This window comes from Anneissia japonica, unplaced genomic scaffold (genome assembly GCF_011630105.1).
Source record: "Anneissia japonica isolate Jap-2015-1 unplaced genomic scaffold, ASM1163010v1 scaffold287741_len385558_cov193, whole genome shotgun sequence".
Lineage (NCBI taxonomy): Eukaryota > Metazoa > Echinodermata > Crinoidea > Comatulida > Comatulidae > Anneissia > Anneissia japonica.
The window spans coordinates 353,162-379,596 of record NW_022754911.1 but is presented as its reverse complement, the minus strand read 5'-3'; the positions used below and the strand labels follow the sequence as shown (position 1 = coordinate 379,596).

Below are 26,435 nucleotides of genomic sequence, written 5' to 3'. Positions count from 1 at the left end.
CTTTTGTATTGTTTCATGCTTTTATATCTATTTAAAAAAAAAAAAAAAAAAAAATGTAATAATGAACGAGAACAAATTGAACAACGTTAATATTCAACACAGTATTACTATAAGGTGTACCTGTCTCTTATACACATCTAGATGTGTATAAGAGACAGTATATATACCATGTAATTTTATATTTAATGTTTTGAATGTTACTTTTGCACTCTGGAGGAAAACACTGTCCACAACAATTAAGTTTGCTTTTGGTTTATCCTGCCACCGACCAGTGTATTGTCTTGTCCTTCCTGTATTCTTCTCCTTTGTAAGTTTTTTTAGAAATAAATGAAATGAAGAAATTAAATTTATGAAGATCAACCGTAAAGAAAAATTACCTGTAGTATCGCTGTCAATGTCACTCGGTGTATGACCTCCATTCATTTTAGCGGGTTCGATGATAGCTGGCTGGAGAGAACGTTTTGACCTTGAGAGTGATCCGACTGACGATGTGGGTGAGATGGCTGGTGAGGTGCGAGATGAGGAACCTTGTGAGTATGTCCTATCTTGTGGCTGTGGAGAACAATTAACCATACTGATATATCATAATGTATCATATATATGGATCATTTTGACTAGCAATGCGAAGTATGGGCGAGTCAATTAGCCTAGCGTTAAGCTATTGGTGCTGCAAACTGTACAGTCTTAACATTGGCGCTGGTTCAAGACATTCCTTATTCAGGGTTAAGCTTGGTAGGACCAAGTCTAGGGTAAGAACTTAAAATCAGAGCTCCAGTGTACACAACTGCAATAGCACGAGTGCACATTAAAGAACCACTTTGTATTATTTGGAAAAATAAATTATCTGGACCCTCTGGTTCATTTCCATACCTTTTCCATCTAATAGTGGTGAAAACTTATCTTTGATATTAAAATTCCTGATATGAAAACACAACTAAACTTAAAAAATATGGGGTAATACGGAAACAAGTGTCAAAGGTAGAAGCAACACGATATGACAACATGCAGTAGAAAATGAAACTTGAAATGAAATTCATTAAATGCTTAAACACAAATATTCAGTTCATTTAGAATTTTATACAGATCTACACGAATGTTCTGTCATATTCAGTAAATGAATCACTCTCACAAGCATGTTTTTTTGTGTGATAGTAATGTATAATACAAGCTACCTTGAATAATGAAAGCCATCTTTGCAATGGATACTTTAAACTGCAATGAAATGAATTTTTTCCAGATACTTTCTAAATTTACTTAATATTACAAGCTCAGGAAAAACATACATTATATTTTAAAGCCCTCAGGAAAAAAATGAAATTAGGGTAATATTAGTTAAACATAAAAGCTTATTTTTTCAGTATTAAACAAAACTTCCCTGAGAATTTTATTTTTTTATTATCATTATTTTTTAATTGTTTGTTCACATTCAACAGCATGACTTAGGGAGTGGAGCTGTCTTTTGGTTGTGAGAAAAAAAACTCTGCAGTGAAAGGATTTGAACACATACCCTTGCACTGGAAAGCGAGGCATCTTAACAATCAAGAGGCAGCTCTACTCTTTATATCTTGATTCCCACTTCTATGTAACTTATCAAATTACGCCTGGACGTTAAATTCTCTGTGACACTTTCCATGCATCAAAAACCATCCACACAATTGGTTTACTGTCAGTGTAAAGACTTAATGTTTCTCTTGGCATGGATCATCACACTTTTTTCAGAAAGGGATTACATACAGTAAATACCTTAGCTTTTGTGCCAGTGTTTTCACAGTTGTTTATTTTTGAATGGAATACAAATTGCAAATAAAGAAATTCAGAGTGGACACAAAATGTCAAGCTAGAATGACAACTTTAATTGGAACATTCTTTTTTGGAGAAGTTCTACTGTAAATTATTAATATAATATAAGATATTTCCTTACATTAAAAAACTACATCAATAAAGTTTATATTCAAAACTCATCTGCATCATTTACATCCCTGTACAATAATATACTATTAAAATATTGTAACCATTGCATTTTCTATAACAGCCACAGTCAGCAATTTAAAACTTAAATGGTAAAACTCTTGCGAATGGAAGTCAAGTATGCATATATAAACTGGTAATGTGTTAGGACACTTACTATTCTAAACCTTTGTATGTATGCAAATGCAGACGTCATGACAGAGAAGAACTGTAAACAGTTGTATACAGACATAATGGAAGGCACAGCATTAGCAACAGTCTGATGATATTCCCTCACAACAGGTAATGTTTGTCGACATTTATCATTAAACATTCCATTTGTTTTTTTTCTTAAACGTTCTTAACAAGAAAATTACACTGAATTTGAGAGTGGATTTACATATAGTTTCAAATTAACATTTCAAACATGGAATTATAGTATAAGAATAAGATATGCATATTAGAATTTAATGAATTAGCCAAGAAAATGAAACATTTTTCTCTTATAATTGCAGTTGAAGTCTAGCTAGTGACATATTGAAACAAACAAAACATGCAACACATTTTGTTTTAATTTCCAAGTTCTTGTTAGATTTACAGTAGGTAGGTCTAGTATATGTATGCCTACATTTACCTTTATATTGAAGATAACAAATGATCTGCACATTTTAATGAAAACCCTTTCTAGACTGCAAGCAAGAGAAAGTGTATTGATTGAATTTACTTCCTCAGATTAAATGCAATTTTACCGTCTTGAAGTTCGAAACATTCTGTCGCCATATCCACGACGAATGGTTCTAAACGACTTTTATTTGTAAGCTAGAAAACCGTGTGCAAGAGAAAAAAATGTGCATGAAACTTATCTGTAATTTCTGAAAGCCAATTTATAGTAACAGTATCTTGCTTAGTGAAGACTGATGTTAAATTGAATAACAATTTGATATTTAGAGTTAAGTTTTATTACGAACATTAAAAAACAAAAAAATTAGAGTTGCTTCACCACTTATACCAACAACAAAAGCATTACTGAAAGAATGTGCATTAATGCCCAATTGTATTTAGGGAAGCAAGCTACTCGCTCAAACCAATCAGTCAATGCAAAAGAAATTTATTTATATACAGCAAACAGGCAATTAGTCAAATGCCTCTAGTTTTTGTCGTTATGCATGACCATCTACTGAATCAACGTAAAAATCACGTCAGTTCGTGACTATTTTTTAATTTTGCTTTTTTGACTTGAAATATGATGTTTACCACTGGTGGATTATCTGTTCTTGATTCAACGTTTATAAAATTGGCTCGAGTTCTAGCTTTATCGCTGACTAATAATCGCATCAATTTATCTGTATTCATTGTAGCCTTCAAGATGAATTATGGCAGAATTTGATTCTAGAACAACTCAAAATAATTTTTCTTTGAATATGGACACATGTATACATTTTAAACATTTCACAGCTACAGTAACAATATATGTGTAAATGCAGAAAATACTTGATGAAATAGCTAAATATATTGTAACCAAACACAATCAACTAACATGAACAACTCAAAAATAATTGGATACATTTAGATGTAATAATGAACGAGAACAAATTGAACAACGTTAATATTCAACACAGTATTACTATAAGGTGTACTGTATCATACAAACTTAAGAAAACCAGTCGGAAATACCTGTAAACATTTATTGAACAGTAATGAACATACAGTGAAAGGTGGGAATGTGCAGTGCTGTCTGCATTGCCTACTTCTCTATGGGAGGGTGTACAGAGCGGTGAGTAGAGTGCATTATTGAAAGTAAATTGAGACACGATGGCGTGTATTTCAATACTTGGAGTATGTATTATACTTTCTTATCTGAGATTAATCAGTGGACCTTTCGGTAAATTGAGACAAGTATGTACCTCTGAATGGAATATGCAGGTCATTATTACTATACTTGTTTGGATGAAGTGTGTAATGACGATACTTAAAAGGAAAAATGTGAGATATATAAAATTGAGATAGGAGTAAACTTACAAAAATTCAACTGAAAACAATTAAAAAAAAAAACATTTACTAAGAATTGAGGTAAAAATTTAAAGTGTTCAAAGAATTCAACCTTACCTGCCAATTATTAAATGACTGATGGAATAGATTAAAATATAAAACAAAAAAAATATTACATAATTAATTCAAGAAGGGATTTATTTTTTGTAGTAGTAGTTTGTTTTTATTAACATCTCACCCCTGTACAAAGGCCAGCCAATATTGGCTAATGAGGGACTTAAACTATGTAGTACAATGTAGAGCACGGAATAGGATGTACATGAATATGAACATATCCATGAATATTTGAAGACGAGCCGTATAAAATTATAATTAAACCTTTTTTTTAAAAATAATATGGGACGTCGCGTCTACGAAAAATCATTAGATTTAAAAAAAATTATGTATGCAAATTTAGCAATGTACCTGTAGTAACAAAGGTCACTATTACTGAATAAATTGTATGAATTTCTGGTTTTCTGTTAAATTGAAAAATAATGGATCTATATGTTACTATTTTACTAAATAATTCAGAGTGTAATGAATCATAAAATTAACTATATACAATAAGAACTCATCTTCAACGATGCTAGCATTACATAAACTCTCCATTCTTTAATGTATTGTTGGTATTAAAAGGGTGGGCCAACTAAAGGATGGCAAATCATTTTCACATTTCGTATTTGTGCAAATCTTGACATTAAGATGACATCTGATACACTGAAAATGTATTGAAAAAATGTTCTAAGATTGACTTCATCTATTAAACCTAAGCAATATTATCAAGTAATTGTTCATATTGACATTTTTCTTAGGTTACTTTTAATCATAACTTGTGCTATTAATTTCAGTGACTCATAGAGACTGTCAAATTATGCTACGTAAACAAAATGAGTTTTCAATCTCTTCACTTAATGTTTTTTATTTTTTACTTTTTTTTAAAAAATTAGTTTATATTTCCAGTCATTTGCTGTATTTTGTTAACTTTTATGGTACAGGAATCCAACAGGGAAAGTATTTTGCTTTCACTGGGATTGCATTCTTCATAATATGAAAACAAAGAAAATATACATTTGCATCATATTCACATGTTTAAATTATTTCCAAGCAAGAGAGAAAGAGATATTCAAATCAAAATAAATGTAATCATAGTAATTAATATATTAATTACTATGATTACATTTATTTTGATTTGAATATCTCTTTCTCTCTTGCTTGGAAATAATTTAAACATGTGAATATGATGCAAATGTATATTTTCTTTGTATTATTTTCTTTATCAAACATGGTATAATATCTGGTTATGTAAATTTATGGTTATTTATGTAAATTTATTGGTAGCTAAATTTAAAATAAAGAATGAAATGGTTTAAGCAGATATTATAGATATATGTATGTATTATTTTCATTTATTTGACGGAACATAGAATAGCTATAATAAAATGAAAGTTATTACCATTTAATTGCATTATCGGTATTATTATTTCTGAATTATAAGTTACAAAATTAAAAAAAAAAGAAGTAGAAAATTAAAAAACTGATTAACAAAAGCCAGTGACTGATATTACAATAACAATTTTTTTTTTGTAATAATATTCAATATTATTTGACTTTGTATATTTAAGTTATTATGTTTAAATTATAAATTAGAACGTTTGCTTGACACTTAGCAGTAAGCATAAATATTTCTTGAATTCTTTGTACTATAGATCCTTAAATTGACTGACAATCAGTTCAAGAATGTTCACATGACAGTAACAATATTTTAAAATTTAAAATTTGAACTTTTAAAAAGTAAATTTAATTGAATCATCAAAAAAACGTTTAAAACCAGACATCTACATGATGCTTGATTTATAACATTAAATATGTTTCATCTTTAAAGCAAAATTTTATATTGTATCTGTTTTTTGTAAAACTGGAAAACTTGTTCATCTGGCCTCATTGAAAGAGAAAACTTTGATTCTTTTCAATCAGCAATTAAATATTTTAATTTAATTTTCAGGTTTTTTCCCCTACATAATACTAACAAGAAGTAAGTTGAATACACTACAAATATCACACATCATTGAAACATTTGTGGATTATTATAAATACTTCAAGGTATCAAACTTCAAATTGCTTTGATGAGACCACCTTCTCATCTGAAAGTTTTGCTTGGAGTGCACTGATATTTTCAGACATAGACAAAAATGTTTCCATTGATGTTAGAGAGTTTCTAGTCTTCATTGCACTATTGCCTTCAATTGCCTACATGGTATGTAGGCAATTGTAGGCAATTACCAATGAACAGTTCTTACCTAGTTAATCAACAAATCAATCAATTAATTACTCAAAATAATTGATCAACTAATAAACTTAATTTCTATGTACACAGAGCAGAAACACTAAAAAAATGTAAGAGAAGACAATAATAACACAATATTAATACTGATGCTGAAAGGAAGAAATCTAAAGATGAGATTTGAAAACAGAAATTTGGAGATAAGAATAATAATCAAAGAAATCCAATATTATAAATGTATAAAAAATTGACCCCTGGTAAGAAAATGAGTAAAAAAGTCAAGAAAAAATAATACTTATACCAGCTGGGTGTGGAATCAGATAAAGCACAGTTAAAATATCCTTGAATCATATAAGGAAGGCAAAATGCTATGCAACTTTAATGGAACAAGTGATCTCCTACAGAAACAAGACAACCAAGCTATAAAAATTACAACACCATCGGCGTATATAGCGAGAAGTCTGACCTGCATGGCAAACGAACCTGATGTCGTCATTCCCTCAACAACCACTCACGCGCAATGCATTAACATAACCCGGGGCTATTCATCTAGCACTACATCGCGTTAAGTGGTAAACAAGGCAACTTGCAAGTAAACTTGCTATGATTGCATGCCGTGCATACTAGAGCTACGATTTCTGATGGCAAAACGGTAATTCAGAGACTTTATAAATACAGGTGGAATGATGGGAAAATAGATTAAATCTCAATGCACATCTCATATTGATAGTTTGTCACAATGCGACTGTGTTATGCAGTAAGTAATGTGCAATTAGGTAAAAGGGAATAAAGTAGGCATTTATTAAGGGAAACATGCATATATCAACTTTTCTACAATTAAATGATTTATCTTCCAGAATTTAGATGTGACAATATGGAAAGTATAACAAGATTTAATACTCTTTCAAGCTGATGTTCAGCCTGCATTTATCTGTTAATGCTTGCTGAAAATAAAAACATCCTGATTTGTTTTTAATGAACAAAATAAACAAATAAATAAAAAATATTAATTTAATATACTGTATTTAGTTCTTTAAGTTTAAACTGTAATTCAGCCAGTGCTATTACTTAATTATTTTTTTCATTTTTGTTGTCAATAGGATACCAAATACATGTAATTAAATAAATAAATGCCAGTCTGTCAATGTTCATTATATGGGACTAATTTACATTTAGATTCTGACAATTAATAAGTAGTGTATATTGAAAAAGTAAATAGGTTTTATACACAATTTATAAGAAGGTTTAACAAATGTTTAAGCTTAGTCAACATTATTTTAAATGGATGACTATCAACATACTTGTACAAGTGAGAAATTGAATTATTCCATCTAATATTAAATTACCTATTACTATCCTCCTAGTGAAAAGTACTAGGAAAAAGCAATGGATGAAAAGCACAGTACAATTTAGCAGAAGGTTTAACAAAAGCATAAGCTTAGTCAATATTTTTTAAATGGATGACTCTCAGCATTCTTGTACTAGGTGAGAAGTTGAATTATTCATTTAATATTAAATTATGTGTTACTAAATTATCCTAGTCAAATATACTACGAAAGGATAATGGCTGTAACATATCCAATTAATGAAAACGAAAAAGCAATAGCCACAATAAAATGAAAACGTTCAAGCAAGGTAAGAAGAATGTTGAGAATTACAAGTAAAAATGGAAATTTTAAAATTGTGGCTATTCATGAAAAACAGGTTAATATCCTCAAAGAAAAAGATCAACATTAATCAGGTATATTTTTGAAAGTCTAGGCCAGTTGTCATCAAAAACTTTCCTGATTTATAATTACAATTTTGAGAGAAGAATTAATGAGGTTCAATGTGATGCCTCATCAACCGTATAAAATATTCACAAGTGCTTGAAAGTGTAAGTTTGTGTAGACCATCAATACCTTTGTATTGATTAGCATGTTATTTTAACACATCTGCACTGTTAATGACCTGCCAGCATCCAACCCATAACATTACAAACCGATTCGACCAATTTGCGGCGATAACGCATACAACGCTGTTTAGTCTCACTACCACATTTTACATTTGTTAAATTATTGAATGGTCATAAATATCATGTTTTCACAGGGGTAGAAACTACCCAAGGCTAATAACTACTCAAAATTCATCCACGTAGAATATACTAAAATTAATGCTGAACAAGTCCTGGATACACCTTCACAGAACACTTTGAAGCTGAGAATGCTGGACACAGATCTCCTAACACAATAGCAAGCAAAACATATCAGGATTTAAATCAGTAAGTCTACTGCAAGGGCAGAGTCCCCATACACTAATATGAACCTTACTGTACTTTATATTCTTATAACGTCAACTCTGTGTAAGCTGACGTAGGTTGAGACCCAATATAAAAAGTAGTAAAAAGTGATAAAAGTATCTCATATTTATGAAGCCAGTAAGTTAAAACATAATTCATAGCCACAACAAATTGAAACTTGACACTGTGCAAGCACAAGCAATAAACAATTAAAAATTGTCTTTATATAAAATTTCTATCATCCTAGAAGCGATGGATTGGTCTTTTTTTATTCAATAATCGGAAGTATATAAACTTGCTAACTAATTATAGGCTTATTTATGACTTTATTCTATTATAATAATTATTATTTTTAACAAATGTAGTTAAGGATTATATGTTTGTATACCCTATTCTAGGCACATAAGAATAACAGTTAGTTTCAACTGAGTTGTAACACATGGTAAAAAAGAAATAAATAAAATATGTTCTGTTTGCTGGGATGACTCATAACTGTGAGAATAATAGATGATTACTACAATTAACTTACAACATTAATTGATATAAAATCTTGTAATAAGATTTACCTCATTAATATGGAGGTTGGATTACTGGTACCTAATTAAACCTAATTACCTAATCTACCAAACCTTTGGCAAAAATTAACGTTGCCTCAGGTTGCATTTGTACATTAATATAAATAATAAATTTAAACATTAAAATACATATTACTCATCTACAGGACTGCAATATGTTGCAATTTTACATGAATCAAAAATATTACGTTAATTCTCATAGTTCAAAAGATTTTTTAATATTTTGTTTCTCAGAATGATTCAATAAGCGTAGGCTCGTAATCATAATTCTTTTCTTTATAGCGTCCTATACATTATGAGTCATACTGTATAGTGTATGTGAGTCACTTTTTAAAAGAAAGAAGAAAAAAAAACCCCCTAAGGTTGGTTCTATGTTATTTTGTAGAGAATAATCTTTATCATCACTATTATACGGCCAAAAACAGATAAAGATTGTGTTGCCAAATACAGTGACATTCTAAAATCACGATTAATTAGTCAAGTTTTTTTTTTCCTCTATCGGAAGGTTTAAAATCATGTTAACCACAGGTATAAAGTCTATTGCCTTTTCAAGCATCATGGCATCATAGCTCCTCTTTGTCAAAAGAATTTACTGTATTTTTGCATTTACCATTATGAGTCATATATTTTGTTTGTGAGTCAATTTTTAAAAGAAGAAAAAAAAAAAAAGCAAACCCAAATCTGAGGTGGTTTCTGTCCTATGTTCTGACTGTGTTGCCCATAATACAGTGACATTTACAAATCAGGATTGATTAGTCAAGCTTATTTTTTTCTACTATATGAAAGTCTGAAATTTACAGTTTATTACAAATATCACTCCCCCCATACATTTCAGGAGTGAAATTCATGACCTTTTCAAATATCATACTAGCACTTTAGCTCCTCCTTGTCAAAAGAATGTACCGTAGCATTTTTGCCAAAATAAGCTTTGCCCTGGATTTTAAAGTTTTTGGTCAGTTGGGCTTGGACAACAGCTATTGTTTTGCATTATTATTATCAATTCTTTCAATAACTATTAAAAATACATCATGTGCAAAATATAAAATTTAGATAATAAGTTAAAACCTTAATATAACACCATGCTTCGTTATGTGGTTTTAAAGTTTATTAGGTTACCACCATAACCCTATTGGCTTGAGAAGGTGGAGGGGTGGGTCGAAGGTTTTCTTTTTATATTTTTCCAAATCACTGGCTGGCATTGCATTGTCTGTATAGTATTAGCAATTATGCTCAATCTTTCAACACATTCTACGAGGCATAGCATATTAAATTACTACAAGATTACCAATTGACTGCATACATGTGGACAAAATTGAATGCTTTCGAAAACACGAGCACAATGACATCAATAACAGTTGTCGTAATAACAACATTCAGAGCGTAATGAAAACAAACCCAGAATTTAAGCATAACAATCCAATAGATGGTAATCAACCTATCAAGAAAACGAGTCATCTTAGCTGCGTAAGTAGAAACTCGCAGCCAATCACACAGAACATATCACATGCGACCAATCAAGTAAAATTCTCTCTGTTATCACTTACAGTCTCTTATTCTTAAAAGCTTCAGAATACCAGATTATGAATAAAGAATTAATTTAAATTGATTTAATACTTTCAAAACACAGCGGACATGAATTTGTAAAAGCGGCAAATGTCACACCGAAAGCGTGTGGGTGTTTTCTTATGATTTTCATGTAATAATCTTATGTGTATTCCTTTGCAGCATAAAGATTTAGTTTTCAAGTGTTCAAATTTGTAAATTCTTATCACATCAGAAATAGAAGAACTTATAACTTTGTCTTTTATTTAACAAACACAAGTTTTAGTTTTAGTTTTTAACATTTAAATTTGTAAATCACTATCGCATATGAAATAGAAGTTGTTTATTTAACACCAGCACAATGATACCAATAAATGTTGCTATAATGATAACCACATTCAGAACGTAATGAAAACAAACCCAGTATTTAAGCATAACAATCCAATAGATGATAACTAACCTAAGAAGAAAACGACTTCAAAAAGAGACCCTTCTTTAGTGGCGTTAAGTAGAAATACGCAATGATACGCAATCTATCACTTGCAACTAATCAATCAAATTCTCTCTGTTATCATTATCATTATCTCTGTTATCATTATCTGAATACCAGATTGTGAATAAAGAAATAATTTCAATTGATGTACTGCTTTTAGAAAACTAAATATGAATTTGTAAAAGCAGCATAGGCCACAAAAGGGAATTTGTATGCAATAATCTTGCATATGTTTCTTTGTTGTTTCAGTTTTTTTATTAAAACCGTTCCAACACAGTGTTTTTCAACATTATTGTGAACTTTTGCCACCAAAAATCATAAAGAGACTTGTTCTTGTTTGCTCAAATTTAAATCCCATGATCCTACTTTTAAATTTATGGTTATTTAAATTTTTCTAATCAGAACAAGTGGTCATAAAATTTTATTTTAAAAGTTTAGAATATCTAAATCTGAAACCACCGTTGAAGCAACTAAAGTACTTCAAGCTAGACTTTTAGTTGAAAATACTTTAACGTAATGATTGGAAAAAATTTTACTCTGTGCTTGTTGGAATTTATAAATTTATCCACAAAGAAAGTCAACAGGGCAAACTTTGTGATAAAAAACAATTTACATGTGATGGATTTGAGGTAGGCTTAACTAAAAATCACAAACATGGATTTCAAAAAATATGTAAATTCGAAATATCTAAAATTTAGCATTATCAAGTCAAATGTTGCATGAGCATAAAAAAGTAATGGTCATAGATTTTAAGTTCATACAAATTAAAGGATTTACAGACAGCTTAAGTCTTTTTTGATTTGTTGGTTCATAGACAGAAACCCAAATATATAACGACAATATGTATTTTGAAACATATTGCAACACAAGACACGTCTTTTGCCAGTATGAACATCCAATTGAAATTCTTCTATCTATACATAATTTGGCTGAACTTGGATTTCCTAAAGGGACTGATACTAACCAATGACATGATATTTGTCACACGGAAATTTAATGTCAATTTGTGTGACATCCATTTGCAACTCAAACATGTACTTGGTTTTTGTGAACAAAGATTTTTAAAGGTTAACAATAATTGTTATTGATATTAAAATCTATAGAATTTTCTTGTCCTTTCCTAAGGTGTTAACTAAGTTCAGATACATAATGGTATGCATATTAATTTGGAAAACAACATTAATTTCTATTTTAAATAATATTTTATTATGGTTTGGTGGACTTTGCGCAAGCTTCCTAAATAATCCCTGGCAACTTCCATTGATGATTTTAAGGCAGCTTTAAAAACTCACCTTTTTAACTTGTATTTTTCTTAATTTTTTTTCCCCCCGAATTTTATTTTTACTGTTAAGCGCATTGAGGCTTTAGCATAATGCGCTATATAAGCCAAAATTATTATTATTATTATTATATAAATGGGTCTAACCACTGTTTGTACAATACTTTGTATTCAGTTATACTTATTCAGTTGAATTTGAGTAGATATAAAAAAACCTATAATTTTCAAATGATATATAATTGCAAAACATTATATTATGGTATTTGTATAAAAAATATTAGCCTACCTGTTCAAGTAATTGTCTTAACCTCTGTAGTTGCGCTTCTAACTGTCGATTATGATCCTCCAAAATTTGCATCCTCGCTTCGAGACGACCTTTGTGTTGCCGCAGCAACTTTGCCTCAGCTATTAGCTCAGTGTCACGGGTTGGCGACTTTGAATCGGATTCATCTCCATGGAGACTTACATTTTCTCCTTGCCGCAGTTCTTTCAATCTGTCTAATTCTACGAGAAGATTCCTGAAAATAATCAAAGGCGAAAAGGTTTAGATAACACGATCAAGAGCTATGTTTCATTAAAATAATGAAGTTGATACTGATTGCTTGAATCACAAGAGAACAAATGTAATGGATTAATTATTTTCAATGAAATTAACCTGTAACTTTTGATGAGACTGCAACCAATTACTCTATCGTGCATTACACCTGTGAGTTGTATATCTCTTTATATATATTTCTGCTTTTAGAAGATGAGCAGAGATTAGCAAGGGAAAACAAATCTCAATTAATTACGGAAGCTATTCAACATCTGTCCTACTTCTCTATTAGAAAGCACTGGAAATATATTACAGCAGATTTTAAAAAGAAAATACGAAAGAAAAAAAAAATGAGATATAGTTTTTATCAAATTAAGAATTGATTGTTAAAAAAATAATAGCATATATATATTTTTTAATTTAATCATTTTTGTCTCCTTCCATTGCAAGTAAGAGCATTGCTAGGTGATGATGGCTCACAGTTAAAAATAACTGCCAGGTTAACCAAGTGCCAATATTATTGAACGGGCCCTTAATAGCCCCGGGCCCCTAACAGGCCCAGTGCTTTTCACTGGCTGCACTGCCCCTCCCTACACAACTGATTGCAAACCTCAAGCAAATACAGTATTCTTTTGTGCAAATATGTCAAGATAATAGTATATCAAATTAAGTATAACAATCTATTTAAAAATTTCAATTTTACACGACAATCACCAATTTTTTTACTTTATTCAGTTTGAAAAAAACAGCAATTATAACCGCAATTAACATGTCTAATCTAAACATAATAAAATATGTGATAATTTAAATAATAATGTTAAAAATTTACAATAAATAAAAAAAAAAATTACATAGATTAACAAATTTAACTTTAAAAAATCATTTGAACAATCATAAAAGAGATTGATATCTAAACAATTAACAAGTAGACTAGTAAATTTGTAGGGTAATCGTTGAAAAATACTCTGTTTTGTGCAATCAACATGACTATATGGAACGTGGAGCAAACACTTACTGCGAGGAGGAGTGGGAACATTTAAATTAAACATAGAAACAAGAGGACAATCATAAATGTATTTACATATAAAAACACCATGTCAAAAACAATTCTACGATTTTCAAGAGAAACAAGAGACATTATAATTAGGACAAGTGTGACTAAAAAACATATCTGTTGAAAATTTTTTTCTTCAAATAATCTGAATATTTAAATCTAACTATAATATTACTGAAATATATTAATATTTATGTTTCACAGTGAAAGATATTGGCAATGATCCAATTATTATTGTCCACAAACCCTACCTTGTTACTGCGGCTGCCGACATGGTTAATTTTTAAGTGATTTTGGTTCTGAAAATGGCAAACTTTACAGTCCTTATTTAAAGTCAGTTCGTTAGACTTCCTTACTTGTGCTCCTACCTATCCAATCCTTTGAAACAGCATCCTTGTTTCCTCGAACACGCATAACTTATAAATACAAGCTTTTAATGTGGTTTCACTGACATGTACTTCCTCTTACTTCCTGAGGAGAGGGGTCACGGGAAAGTAAGCCAAACAGTTAAGCCGACAACACAGCCTCAGGAAAACCACAGAAAACTAACCTTTAAGACTGAATTTCTGCTAATTGCCCCAATAATGCGATAATTGTATCGTTTTGTAAAGATTTAATTTCTTTCTTTCTTTCCACTGTGTTTGTGTATTAATTATTCTACGTTCGGCAGTATGTTTGTATTAGATTTTAACATGAAATAAACCAATTTTATAATGTTATACAATGACATGAAATGAACAAACCTACTAGTATTTCATTAAAAAAAAAAAAAATCAGTATAACCTGAATTTTACAACAAATTTATGTTGCCCTAGACATCCAAGATAAGCTGAGGACCAGGTTTGAAAATTTTAAAATTATCAGTAGGCACTATCATCATTTATTAAAATAAATTACTAGCTAACAGTCAACATAGATCATATTCTATAAGTGCAAGACAAATAGAAATTCACCATCTCAATCACTAAATGTAAAATTTATATCGCAAACTCTGACATCACCATAACACATCACAAACTCTGCCTCACCATCCCAATTGCAAATTCTAGATTCACTATCAGAAATCTCGAACTCTACAGTCACTAATCTCAAATCTGATACTCTGAAATCACCATCTCAAACTTTGCAATCGTCATCTCAAAATTCAAACTTGAGAATCCCAATCAAACAAAAATGTAAAAAAACTCCACAATAAAGTATCTCAAATCTCCTGTACTCACTATGCAAAATATTAAACTCAATCATCTCAAAATCTGTAATCGTTAACTTCAAAACCGCCACCTCAATTTCCAAAATGAACCATCAAAAATTTTAAACTCTGGAATCACCATCTCAAATATTATACTCTGGAATCGCATCTTAAATTTTAAACCTAGTATTCACCATCTCAATTCTGAAATTCAAAAACTGACCATCTAAAATTTTAAACTGTGGAATCACAATCTCAGATCTTAAACTCTAAAATCACTGCACCATCTGAAACTTGAAACTTTGCAATTCACCATCTTAAATCTCAAAATTCACATACACAACCTCAAATATAATCCGTCATCACTGTATGAAATCTCAACACTGCAATCACCATCTTTAATCCCCAACAAATATGAACATACATATCAATCTTCTACATATTTGTGAAAACAGACAATTGAATGAAAAAGAATTAATACTACGAAGATTAACATAAACTCGAACCAAATTCATGTAGTGATTCAATATTCCGTTGGGTATCAGACAGTATTTCACATACACTGACAGAGAAATGCACTAGCTACACATTTCTCAAAAACATCTGCCTTTAAAATCGCTTCCAGCCAGTGGGGGATTTGCACCTGCTTGCCCTAAGCCTATGTGAGTTAATCCACTACAGAAGACGTGAGTTGGATGTCTTGTATCATTTTGATGGACAATTTAGGTAGGCTATCTGTTTCCTCATGTCTCTGTTCGTCTTGTAAGATGCAAAGTCAAAATACGTGGTAATAGAAGAATCAGGACAGGTCTATTTAATGTAAAAGCAATCATGGAAACTTTACACAGCTTCTCAAATGTAACATATCTTGATTAAAAACATTTCAATATAGAAACAGTAAGTGGTTTGGTTGAGTTTATCACAAATTCTATCTCAGAAAGCAATGGTCATCAACAGATAAATGAATGAATAACTTTGGCAGAAATCAATGCGTATTGAAAAAACTCTATCAAATACAATTTATGCTGTGGAAATAACCTTCATCAAATAAAAAAAAAACATGATCGGCAGCTTGTAAGTTCTATCTTTCCATTGTACACAGGGGTAAATTCATTTTAGCTATAACATAATTTTAATTAATTTGTAATAGCTATGAATTTTTAGAGAATATAACCATGAATGCATCATTAATTTTGTGATATTGTTTGCTAACCTGTTTTCATCTTCCAAACTTGCTATCTGTGTTTGAAGCTCAGTTCTCTGTTCTGCATCGATTGCAACAACAATTTGTGCAGGGCTTCTTGGCTAAAAATGATTACAAAAAAATAAAAGGTGTAGCCAAATTAGACTGCTATAGGACAATATAAGAAATGACAAGAGCACTTTTAAGACTAACTACAGAATCTTTTAGCTCTAGCTTTCTTCCACATAGTGGACAATCTCCTGATGAAGTGCTGTTTGTCATTTCTTTAATTGTTACAAAAAAAAAAAAATTAATAATATAATTTTTTTTTTCTTTTCTAATTATTTCATATCCAATATATATATGTCAATTACATTATTGAAATATGTGATCTTACTGAAACATGTATTATTGAAATATGTAATCTTCAGAAGAATTACTTCTAAAGATGGTTGAGTTGTGTGCTGTTCATGGCGTCGAGAGGTTCTCAGCTATTCATCAGGTCTTTGGTTGAGTTGTCTACATTGGTGTCTCTCACAGGAATTCATTTAATGCTAATTATTTTATTTTGTTTTCATATCATTTCTTTTTTCTATGTTTTATTTTCGATGCATCACCCACTTGGTTTTGTGCCGCTGTTACAAAAGTGTCATTCCACATAAATAATAATAATAATAATAATAATAATTATTATTATTATTATCATCAAATACATCTCAATATAAGGATTAGTGAGTGGAGGGTGTAATGGTGATGGAACATTTTGTCTTAGTACGAGTCTTAAGAAGTGGAGGGTGAAGGAAATCTTATACAGCAGAGAGTTTAATGGCAGCAAATTGTTCCATCTCGGTATGTGGCCAAAGGAGAAGAGGCAGTAAAATAGTTTATTAGATATTTTTACTTGATAGGATGGTTATAAGGGAGCAGGGGATGTAGTGGCAATGTGACAATTGTCTCAGTGTGAATCTTTGGGAGTGAAGATTGTAATGGTACCTGGATGTTTTAAAAGAAAAAAATGAGGCCTAGAGAATGGAGCATTTATTGGTGACTTTACTTTTGTCTTAGAAAAAGCTTAGGTATGAATGGTGTAAATTGTGATACGACTAGGCTCAAGAGTAAACTTTGAAATGTTTACAGCATTTTAACAATGGTTACAAGATGTCTAAGCATGAGGATTTAAAAGTTAAGCGTGTGATGTTCACAAGCAATGCAAATACAGATCGGTGGCAAATTCAAGGGGAGGGGACCCAGCTGGCCTGGGGGCCCCCTATATTTTTCAAAATTACTTTAAAAAAAATGAAGTCTGAGAGTGCCATGTCCAGCCTTTCTAGAGGTGCAGTAATCATACATTGTCTTATCTCAGCCCCAACTCTAATGGGGCTGAGGTGTTCTATATCCTCCATTTGTGAAATCTCCTCGCTGGGCCTCCTCTATTTCAAATTTCTGGATCTGCCACTCTAGGCCATGAGACTAACTGCCAAATGTGTTTATTTAGCATTCAATCTATTACTGTATTAAATTACCATTGAAATCACTATTACCATCATTATCATCATCATCATCATCATCATCATCACTGTTTTTACATGAGCAAACTGTACAAAAATTGTCTAAAAGTATAATTACTTTTTTTTTTCTAACTTTGTATTTTATTTCTGAATTTTTTACCAGATGACATGATGCAATTGCTTATTTTTGCTCATAGCCTGCATACCCAGAAAGTTCTAAAATCTAGAATGTGTTTTTCATCCGACTCACCATCGCCGTAGCATCCCCTCCTAGACTTTGACAGTATTGATGAATAAGTTGATGTTCATCCTCCCTGCAAAGTTCAAAGGTTATCTCTGTAATCAATAAAGCTTAACGAATAGCAATACTGAATATCTTTCTCTACATCTAACTTATTAATCATCCCGTCAAAAGATTCATTATTTTTTTTTTCCATTTCTCATCGTTTACTTTAGGGAAAAAGCATTTACGAGAAATCTGCATCTGATTTCCAATAGATGATGATTTGAAATTCCTCTTCTTCTTTATTGCATATTCACAATTAGTAAGATATAGAATATTTAATAGGAGCCACATTTTGATATTGATATTTATATAATGTATATATGTACTTTTGTTGTTCATTTCTATGTCATTTTTATCTGCCAAGCAAACAATTTTCATTATATATAGACCAATAAAAGTTCTTGAATATCTTGAAAATACTTTGATACATTTGTCAAAAATATTATGAAAAAAATTAATGTATTTGAGAATATAATAACACTGATTAAAGTTTGTTTTTATCAATGTATAACAATGAGTAAAAAATTTATATATTGATTCAACTATTGAAGTAAAAAACTACATATTAATTGAAAATAAATGATAGAAATCTACCACCAAATATGTGTATATATATACACACGCATCACATACACAATATATGCATTGGATAATAACAATAATATAAAATCTGGTTACTTACAAATGGGGAAGCGTGTGTACGGGAGAACTCTGTTCAACCTCCGCCAAACGGCTGGCGTACAACTCTAGCCTTGTGTGCATATCTTGGTTAGCCATCAACTGCGGTGAGGCTGCTGGCCTATGCAAATCACAAACATATACAAAACGTTAAACGTATTTACTTACAGTACTCGTGTGGGTAAAGTTACCTCGATGTCATTGCCAATTGTTGGATACATCAGAACAGGAGACTAGAAGCAGGAAACTGACTGTGTGTGAGCTAATATCCGTTGAGAGTATTTTCAACCTAACAGCAAATGGCAAGTTTCTTTTATATAATTCTACCAATATCAAATGCAATGGGTAGTGAGTAAACAAATCTTAAGCAAACGCTTAATCAAATAATGATGATATTGCACAAAAGATGGCCGCTGGTTGTTCATACAAACAGAAACATGTAAACCTTTAACCCTACAATTAATTTAAGGCGTGATGTGGCAGCTACAATATTAATATAATTAGATTTACAATATCAATAAAGTTCTGCCTTGTTTAGTAATCTATTTCAATATTATAACAACATTAATGAGATGCAAAGATCAATATATGCTGTACTCACACCTAAAAATGAATTAGTAATCTGAACGACATATTCAAATTTATTAATCCAAAGCTGGCCTACAAAACGCAGGCAACCTCTTTTCAAATACCCAACTAATCACATGTTTGGTACATATCATAAACCATCATTTTTGTAGATCAATTCTGTCGTAAAATGCAGATTATGATTTTTTTGCAACATCGCATTGCTCTAGAAAACTGCGAAGTTTTAACCAAGATTAATTTCTGTAAGTTTACATAACTGAGGTTTAGCATACTTCAGATACCAGCAAATGTACCAGCAAATCAAAATACAGTAGCAACAATATTTGTACAATAATATTTAATGGTTGACATTAATTTTTTTGTTTGAAATAAACTATACAAATATATCAATATAGCTATAAGGAAATCAATGCAAATTAAATAACTATAGCAAAAGTGATACTAAGCTCTGGCCACATAGTCAAATTTTCTTTGACTAGAAATTTGTTGTATTAATTCAAATATATATGTTGGAGCAATTTGGCACAGTGGTTGCTGTTCTGCTTCCTTGAAGGTCGGAGGTTCAATCCCTCGCATTGTATTTCGCTTGTGTCCTTAGCCAGGTCACTTTACCTATGGTTGTCTCTCTCCACGAAGGAGTACAAGTAGGCACCTGGTAGGCTCCAACACAAAATGCGCTGATTACAGCTGCAACATTATGGAATTCTCCCAAGGGACCCGAGTACTGTTATGTGTTGATCCAATGACCGGGGTAATAATGCGCATAGAGGTCTCCACAATACGAGCTATATAAGTCAACAATTATTATATAGTCATGATGTGCCTATATATGGTCATGATATGATGTCATCATGACCATATTTAGGCATGTCACTTGTTTTTGTCAAATCAAATTTCAGAGTCTTAAAAGAGCTTAAAGTATACATGAATACACGCAAACAAATTATATTTTGTGGCCTAAGCCCACTGACATTTGAATATAATGGTCAGTTGTGGTTGGTCATATTTTTCACTATAGGCCTTAGTTGGTGTTTATTGCCGACCATCATTCCCCGTATTCCCCACACCACAGCATAAAATTGTTAACAAAATAAAGCTTGAAAAATGAGGTTTTCAAATATCATTCCAAAATGTTGTCCTTCATAATAAAAAAAATAATTTTATTTGTAGAAGCAGTTGGCTAGTGTCATTTGGCAAGGCACTTTATCTACAGTTGCCTCTCTCCACCCATGAGTACAAGTGGGTACCTGGTAGGTTCCAACACAACTGCGCTGATTACTAGCTGCAATATTATGGAATAATAATATAATTTAATTTAACAATTTAATTTGGTGTTCAGTATGTGTTCCATATGTGTTTGATCCAATGACCAGGGTAGTAGTGTGAAGCGCTTAGAGGCTTTGTGCATGAAGCGCTATGTAAGAACGACATATTATTATTATTTAAAGTACATTAATTCCATCCAATCCTACTGATACCATAACTGAGAGCCAGTATCGAAAACATTAATTCACTCTTGGTCAACAGTAATTAAATACCAACAATTCTGTAAATGATCAATCATACTTTAACAACTGGACAGACATGTTCATCAGACTAACGGTTTACACTACAATCAATTTACGAAACAATCGGAGCAACATGTTTGCGCTTACCACCACATTCAAATAGAAGGTATGTTGCCATGGCTACTAAATGGAACAATTCTTATTAAAGCAATTACAGCAATGAATTCAATGCATTTATCAGTACAAAAATTCATTTAAACAATTTGAGATAATTGGGACAAAATTGTTGAGCAACCTGGCAACCTAGTAGTTATGAACAGAAGAAACACCTCATGTTAGAGATAAATGCCCCACAGCCCAATGTAATACTGTAGCATCAAGGAAATCTCTAGTTTCAATTTTATACTTGAGGGAAGGATTTTGGTTTAATATAACCATAATTTATATGTAGTTTGGAAATTTAAATTGCTCAAATGGATTTTAATGGTGGACATTCAATACATTGATCTTGAAAATGAAGTAATGTCACTTGAAAAAGACAATATTTGCACACAGTGATTAATAGTAGTGACAACAATTATATATAAAAAAAATTTTAATAACTAACAATATTAAGTTTTAATAACTACAACTAAATTAATAAAAAAAAACATTAATAGAAAAAAAAAACCAACACTATCAGTAATAATAAAATTGTTGAGTTAAGGCATTTAAAAAGAACATTTAACTGTATTACAATTATACCAGTAATTATTTTAATATTAAACTAAAAAATAATACAAATTGAAATATGATTAGTAATTCTAGTTTTTGAGTAAATCAGTTTCATTTCGCTTTCCATCCCAATGTATCAACATTCACGTAACTGTGTGGGCACGGCGCCAATGGCTCCATGGTGGGCGGAATTATCACAAAAACCACTCATTTGATTTGTTTATTAGCCAATTTAAAGATATAATTGCCACCAGGACATTAAAGAGCAGGATGAGTGAGAGCCAAATTCACATTTTTGAAATAGTATTCAAGGTATGCACAATATGGAAGATGATGGTGATTATATTTTTTAATATTGCATCTGATGAATGAAATTACTATGTTCTTTTCGAAACAGCTTACCAATTTTCTTATGTTTATACAGACTACCGTCTTTACGGAAACACTTGTTCCTTTTTTCTTTATCAGAGCTCATTGCAAATGATTTTAATACGTTCGTTGCCAGCAACGAGTATACTCGTTCCACAGGTTGTTGCTGAGGGCACTAGGAACGACTATACTCATCAAACCTGGGGTATCATTCTAGCGTTTATTACTTTATGGTTATACAATGTGGAATCACAGACTTAAAACGGTTCATAGTTCAGGGAACCTAAAAAAAAAAGTCTGGCAGTCAACATGTTAAGTAAAATAAATATATGATTTGTGATTAATTTATATATAAATAAATGTGGTTTTTGGACAGCTCCCTAATCTTGAAATAAAGCTGTTGTATTTTCAAGTATATTTTATTTAATATGCTTTAATCTGACTAATGAGGGGATATAGATGAGAAAGGAAATCAACTACTACTCACTAATGGGATTCACCTACCATGTACATATAAATTAGTCCACCATTTATAAATCACTGTACATTAAAATGTCTACAACTTTAATATGATCCCTATAAATGAAAATATTAGAAATACTTAAGATAACCGACACAAATAACAGTAATAACAAAACAGTATGACAAGTGTTCAGTATACTATAAATTATAGAAGGCCAACTACATTATGCTATTTTATGTCTTTGAATCGGATCACCGGATGTTTGATATGAAATGGTATAGTTTACAGTTTGGTTAAATAAATTACGTTACCTCACCTATTTTTTATTAATTTATTTTGTCCTAAAAAGTAATAATACTTCTTTACAAAAAGCAAGAATATAAGAAATCACAACAGCACTTTTAAAATTTATTCTCTAGCTTTCGTCCACACAATGGATTTCATCAGGAACTGTATAAAAAAAAAATATATAAAAAAAATTGTACAGCTTCCTGATGAAGTCCACGAAAAGCTAGAGATAAATTTTATACAAGTTAGTCGTAAAAGTGTTGTAATTTCTTATATTGTTCTATAGCAAGCTATACTTGGCTACAATTTTCATTCATCATGATAGAAAAAGAAACAAACACTAAAATTATTATTTGAAATAAGGTAAAGGAAAGCATAAACATTTGAGACACATTATTTCCTAAAGCACTCAATTTCATAAAATTTTTATTAAGTACACAAACAAATTCTCTGATACTGATGATATATAATATAATATAATTATCATCATCGTCCTCTCCCATCCAAGAAAATGTGTTACCCTTTGTATATACACGTACTGTAGACTTGCAGTATTTTTCATCGTAAAGAAAAAAATTAAAATGTGTTAAATTCAACTCAAAAAATGTACATCCTTTTAATTTTTACTATTTTCAAGTCTTGAATTAAAATGTTATATTATCTCAAGAAAGAAGTAAAAAATCTGATAAAAAAAAAAATAAATAAAATAAAATATAATTCAGGAGTGGAAGGGGAAAAATTACAATATATTCCCTTTAGTATGAAACCTAAATGCACCCACCAATATATAAAATAATTTAGTTAGGAGGGCCAATATCAACAAATGAATTACATCCAACCTCAGTCTTGTTGATACAATATTGGATTTTCATACAACACGGTTTCCTAGGTTTACTTATGAATCAACTAAACTATTCATTGCTCCATCCCCTATGAATACGTGATTAAAATATAATTAATCAACTGCTTCGTTAAACCACTTTACCTTCTGAATTTCAACCATAAGACCGCTTTTCGATTCTCCTTTTTTAACCTCAGTTCATTTAGAAATTACATCACGGAAGAATTTAGCTATTGCAAGGCGTTAAATCTCCTACAAATCGTGTCCGCAGGCTATCTCCCGAGGCAATTTTTGTCTTAATTGGCAACAAAATGAACATCCTCGTTTGGCAGCGTAAATGACTTTAATTGTGCCGGTAGAAACAACAACTAAGGGTTTTGCGTACACTTTAGACGAGATAAACTTTCTAATAGCCGATTCAGTAAGCTCACTGCAACAGTATTTCATTTCATGCTAATCGTGTTTAAGTGAATGAGAAATAACATAAACACAGATGCATTTGTGAAGTAGGCATTTAAAGTAGAAAGTATACAATTAAAGAAATAGCACCTACACTGAAATTAAGGCATTTTCCTTTCTCATCTACTGACTGAATTTATAACAACATTTTTTATAATACCACACTAAATTGAACTGAAAAAAATATTTTTATCACTATTTCAACCGTAAACTCCCGACATACTTCCTAGATGCTATTGGATGGATGGTACACAAAAAATTCAAAATCTATCTTTTTATTAATAAATTTCCATTTCAAAATAAAAAGATCATTGTAAATTTTTCAATTTTAACAGAGTTTTCAAATAAAAAGTAAATTGTTTGGCAGTCACCAATTAATACCGTAGAGATTATATTGGCAGCAAACATTTTAAAAAAAGTAATAGCGTCAAGACATGCAGATTCATCATTCATTTTTTCTTGAAAAGTACCAAGCTGCCAAGTAAGAAGGCTTAAGTGAGAAAGAAGAAGGAAAAAAACGATCCAAGGCTTATACATGTAAATAACTAAAATGATTAATGGTCCAAGGAAGATTCTGAACACATTAATTCCTGCATAAGACGATACCTCGATCTGAGTAAATCTTTTTATTGACTTATAAAATGTAAGACTTACATTACAAAATGACTTTCGCTTACTAAACAAAACGAAACTATGTTATTGTAGATCTACGGAAATTAGTGCAAGGTTGCGCAATGATTACAAAAAGTTATATGTAACGCAAATATCCTGACCTCTTGACCTACTTAATATAAACTATATCGTAGTCCAAACTCAAAATGATGATAAAAGTTCACACACCTTGCACCACCTTTACAGGAGTTTTATTATATGTTTCATTCTGAGAGTAAAGATAACATACTTGATAGTAAAAATTATAAAGTACTTACGATTCCAGATCATCTCCCTCTAGTACTGTCATTACAGGTAAATAACCAAGGCGCTGATGTTTCTTATGGTAGTGCTTCGATTTAAATTTGTTACGCATTACTTTTGCAAAATCCTTGACATCTTCGCCCGAGGTAGTCTAAAGGGATGAAATTTAAAGAGAAAAATACTCTATAATACAGAAAATAAATAAACCTTAACAGGCAATTATCTGCCAGATTCGCAAAATAACAAATTACTCAGGTCTGCAGGTCTGAATTATGGAAACGCTGTGAAATACAGTCAACTTGAGGCAAAGCACAGTTTCTAACATTGCAGAAGTGACTCAACTCCAGTTGGGTAGAATATTATATAACACTGAATTTTTGTTGTGACTAGAGTCACATACATAGTTAAGATTGATAGTCAATCTTTTGAAGGTGAAGAAGCATCGGAATAGAGGCACTAAAAGGGATAAGTAAATATTTGAATCAGTTGCAACGTAGATTGATTCAATTAATAAATTAAACAACATCACTGACGATCATGAGGTTGATGACAAATTATACCATACTGTTACAAACAACATCGTAAAAGATATTCAATAATATATGACAAATAAAGAAAGATAAATAAAATTGTCTTGTTACAGCGTATCTTCATATACCTATGACTATTGGGCTCAATTTCAATGCGCTAAGATTAAGTTAAGTATGCCGATGATACGGTTATTATCGGGTATCTAAATGTTAATAATTCATCTGTCACAAAGTTCAATGAGGAGATTAGAATGATCAACCAACTGGCGCTACAAAAATGTCCTAGATATAAATGTCAACAAACCTAAATAGATGTTAATTGATTTTACTATCAGATATCGGAGTGCGTTTGAACTAGTTGAATTTGTACAGAGGGCTCAATCATCATAGTTGTGTTTAGACGAATGAAAATTAAAACTTTATTCAAATTTCACTTATCATTTTACTTAAAGTACATTTTATAGAAAAATGACCCGCATTTCACAAACAGCGCAAAACTAACAAAAAAGTTCTTCAACAAGTAGATGAGAAACGTATACTTCTAAGGATTTAAGGAAGAGGAAATGTCAGTACCTAATAAGAGCCAATAAGATTCAAAGAAATGTCTTGTAAGGAAAAGTTAGAGGAAGGAGACCATGAGGAAACCTATGAAGTGTGCCAGTAGACCAACTTAAGTCAAAGTGGCAATAACAGCGCAAGACAGACAATGGGAGCTTTGGCGTTGTGCCACAACGCAAGGCTAGAATGGAATCACTCATGTGTGAATGTCGTACTGAGCGTCCTACATTCTCTGCATACGTGGATTTGGCCAAATTGCGTCCTAGAATCCACGCTACGAGAACTTAACGTTCTCGCATGCGCAGGTGACATTTAGTGACACCATTATGTTCTAAGTCCTACC

At 31.1% G+C, this 26,435-nt stretch overlaps 1 protein-coding gene across 10 annotated transcripts in view; it reads right to left on the bottom strand.

Annotated features, from left to right (window-relative positions):
• Positions 1 to 26,435, bottom strand: part of LOC117123299 (dystrophin-like) — a 271,629-nt gene that overhangs the window by 3,409 nt on the left and 241,785 nt on the right. For 9 of the 10 annotated variants that reach the window (XM_033269187.1, XM_033269186.1, XM_033269185.1 and 6 more), the window contains 7 exons: positions 25,019 to 25,155; positions 18,864 to 18,980; positions 18,146 to 18,209; positions 16,418 to 16,509; positions 12,713 to 12,944; positions 4,054 to 4,071; positions 378 to 552 (listed from right to left, as the gene is read on the bottom strand). In XM_033269187.1, the coding sequence (XP_033125078.1) occupies positions 378 to 552; positions 4,054 to 4,071; positions 12,713 to 12,944; positions 16,418 to 16,509; positions 18,146 to 18,209; positions 18,864 to 18,980; positions 25,019 to 25,155 (835 nt within the window). The remainder of the gene's footprint in view (positions 1 to 377; positions 553 to 4,053; positions 4,072 to 12,712; positions 12,945 to 16,417; positions 16,510 to 18,145; positions 18,210 to 18,863; positions 18,981 to 25,018; positions 25,156 to 26,435) is intronic. The other variant, XM_033269183.1, reaches the window with a different exon arrangement.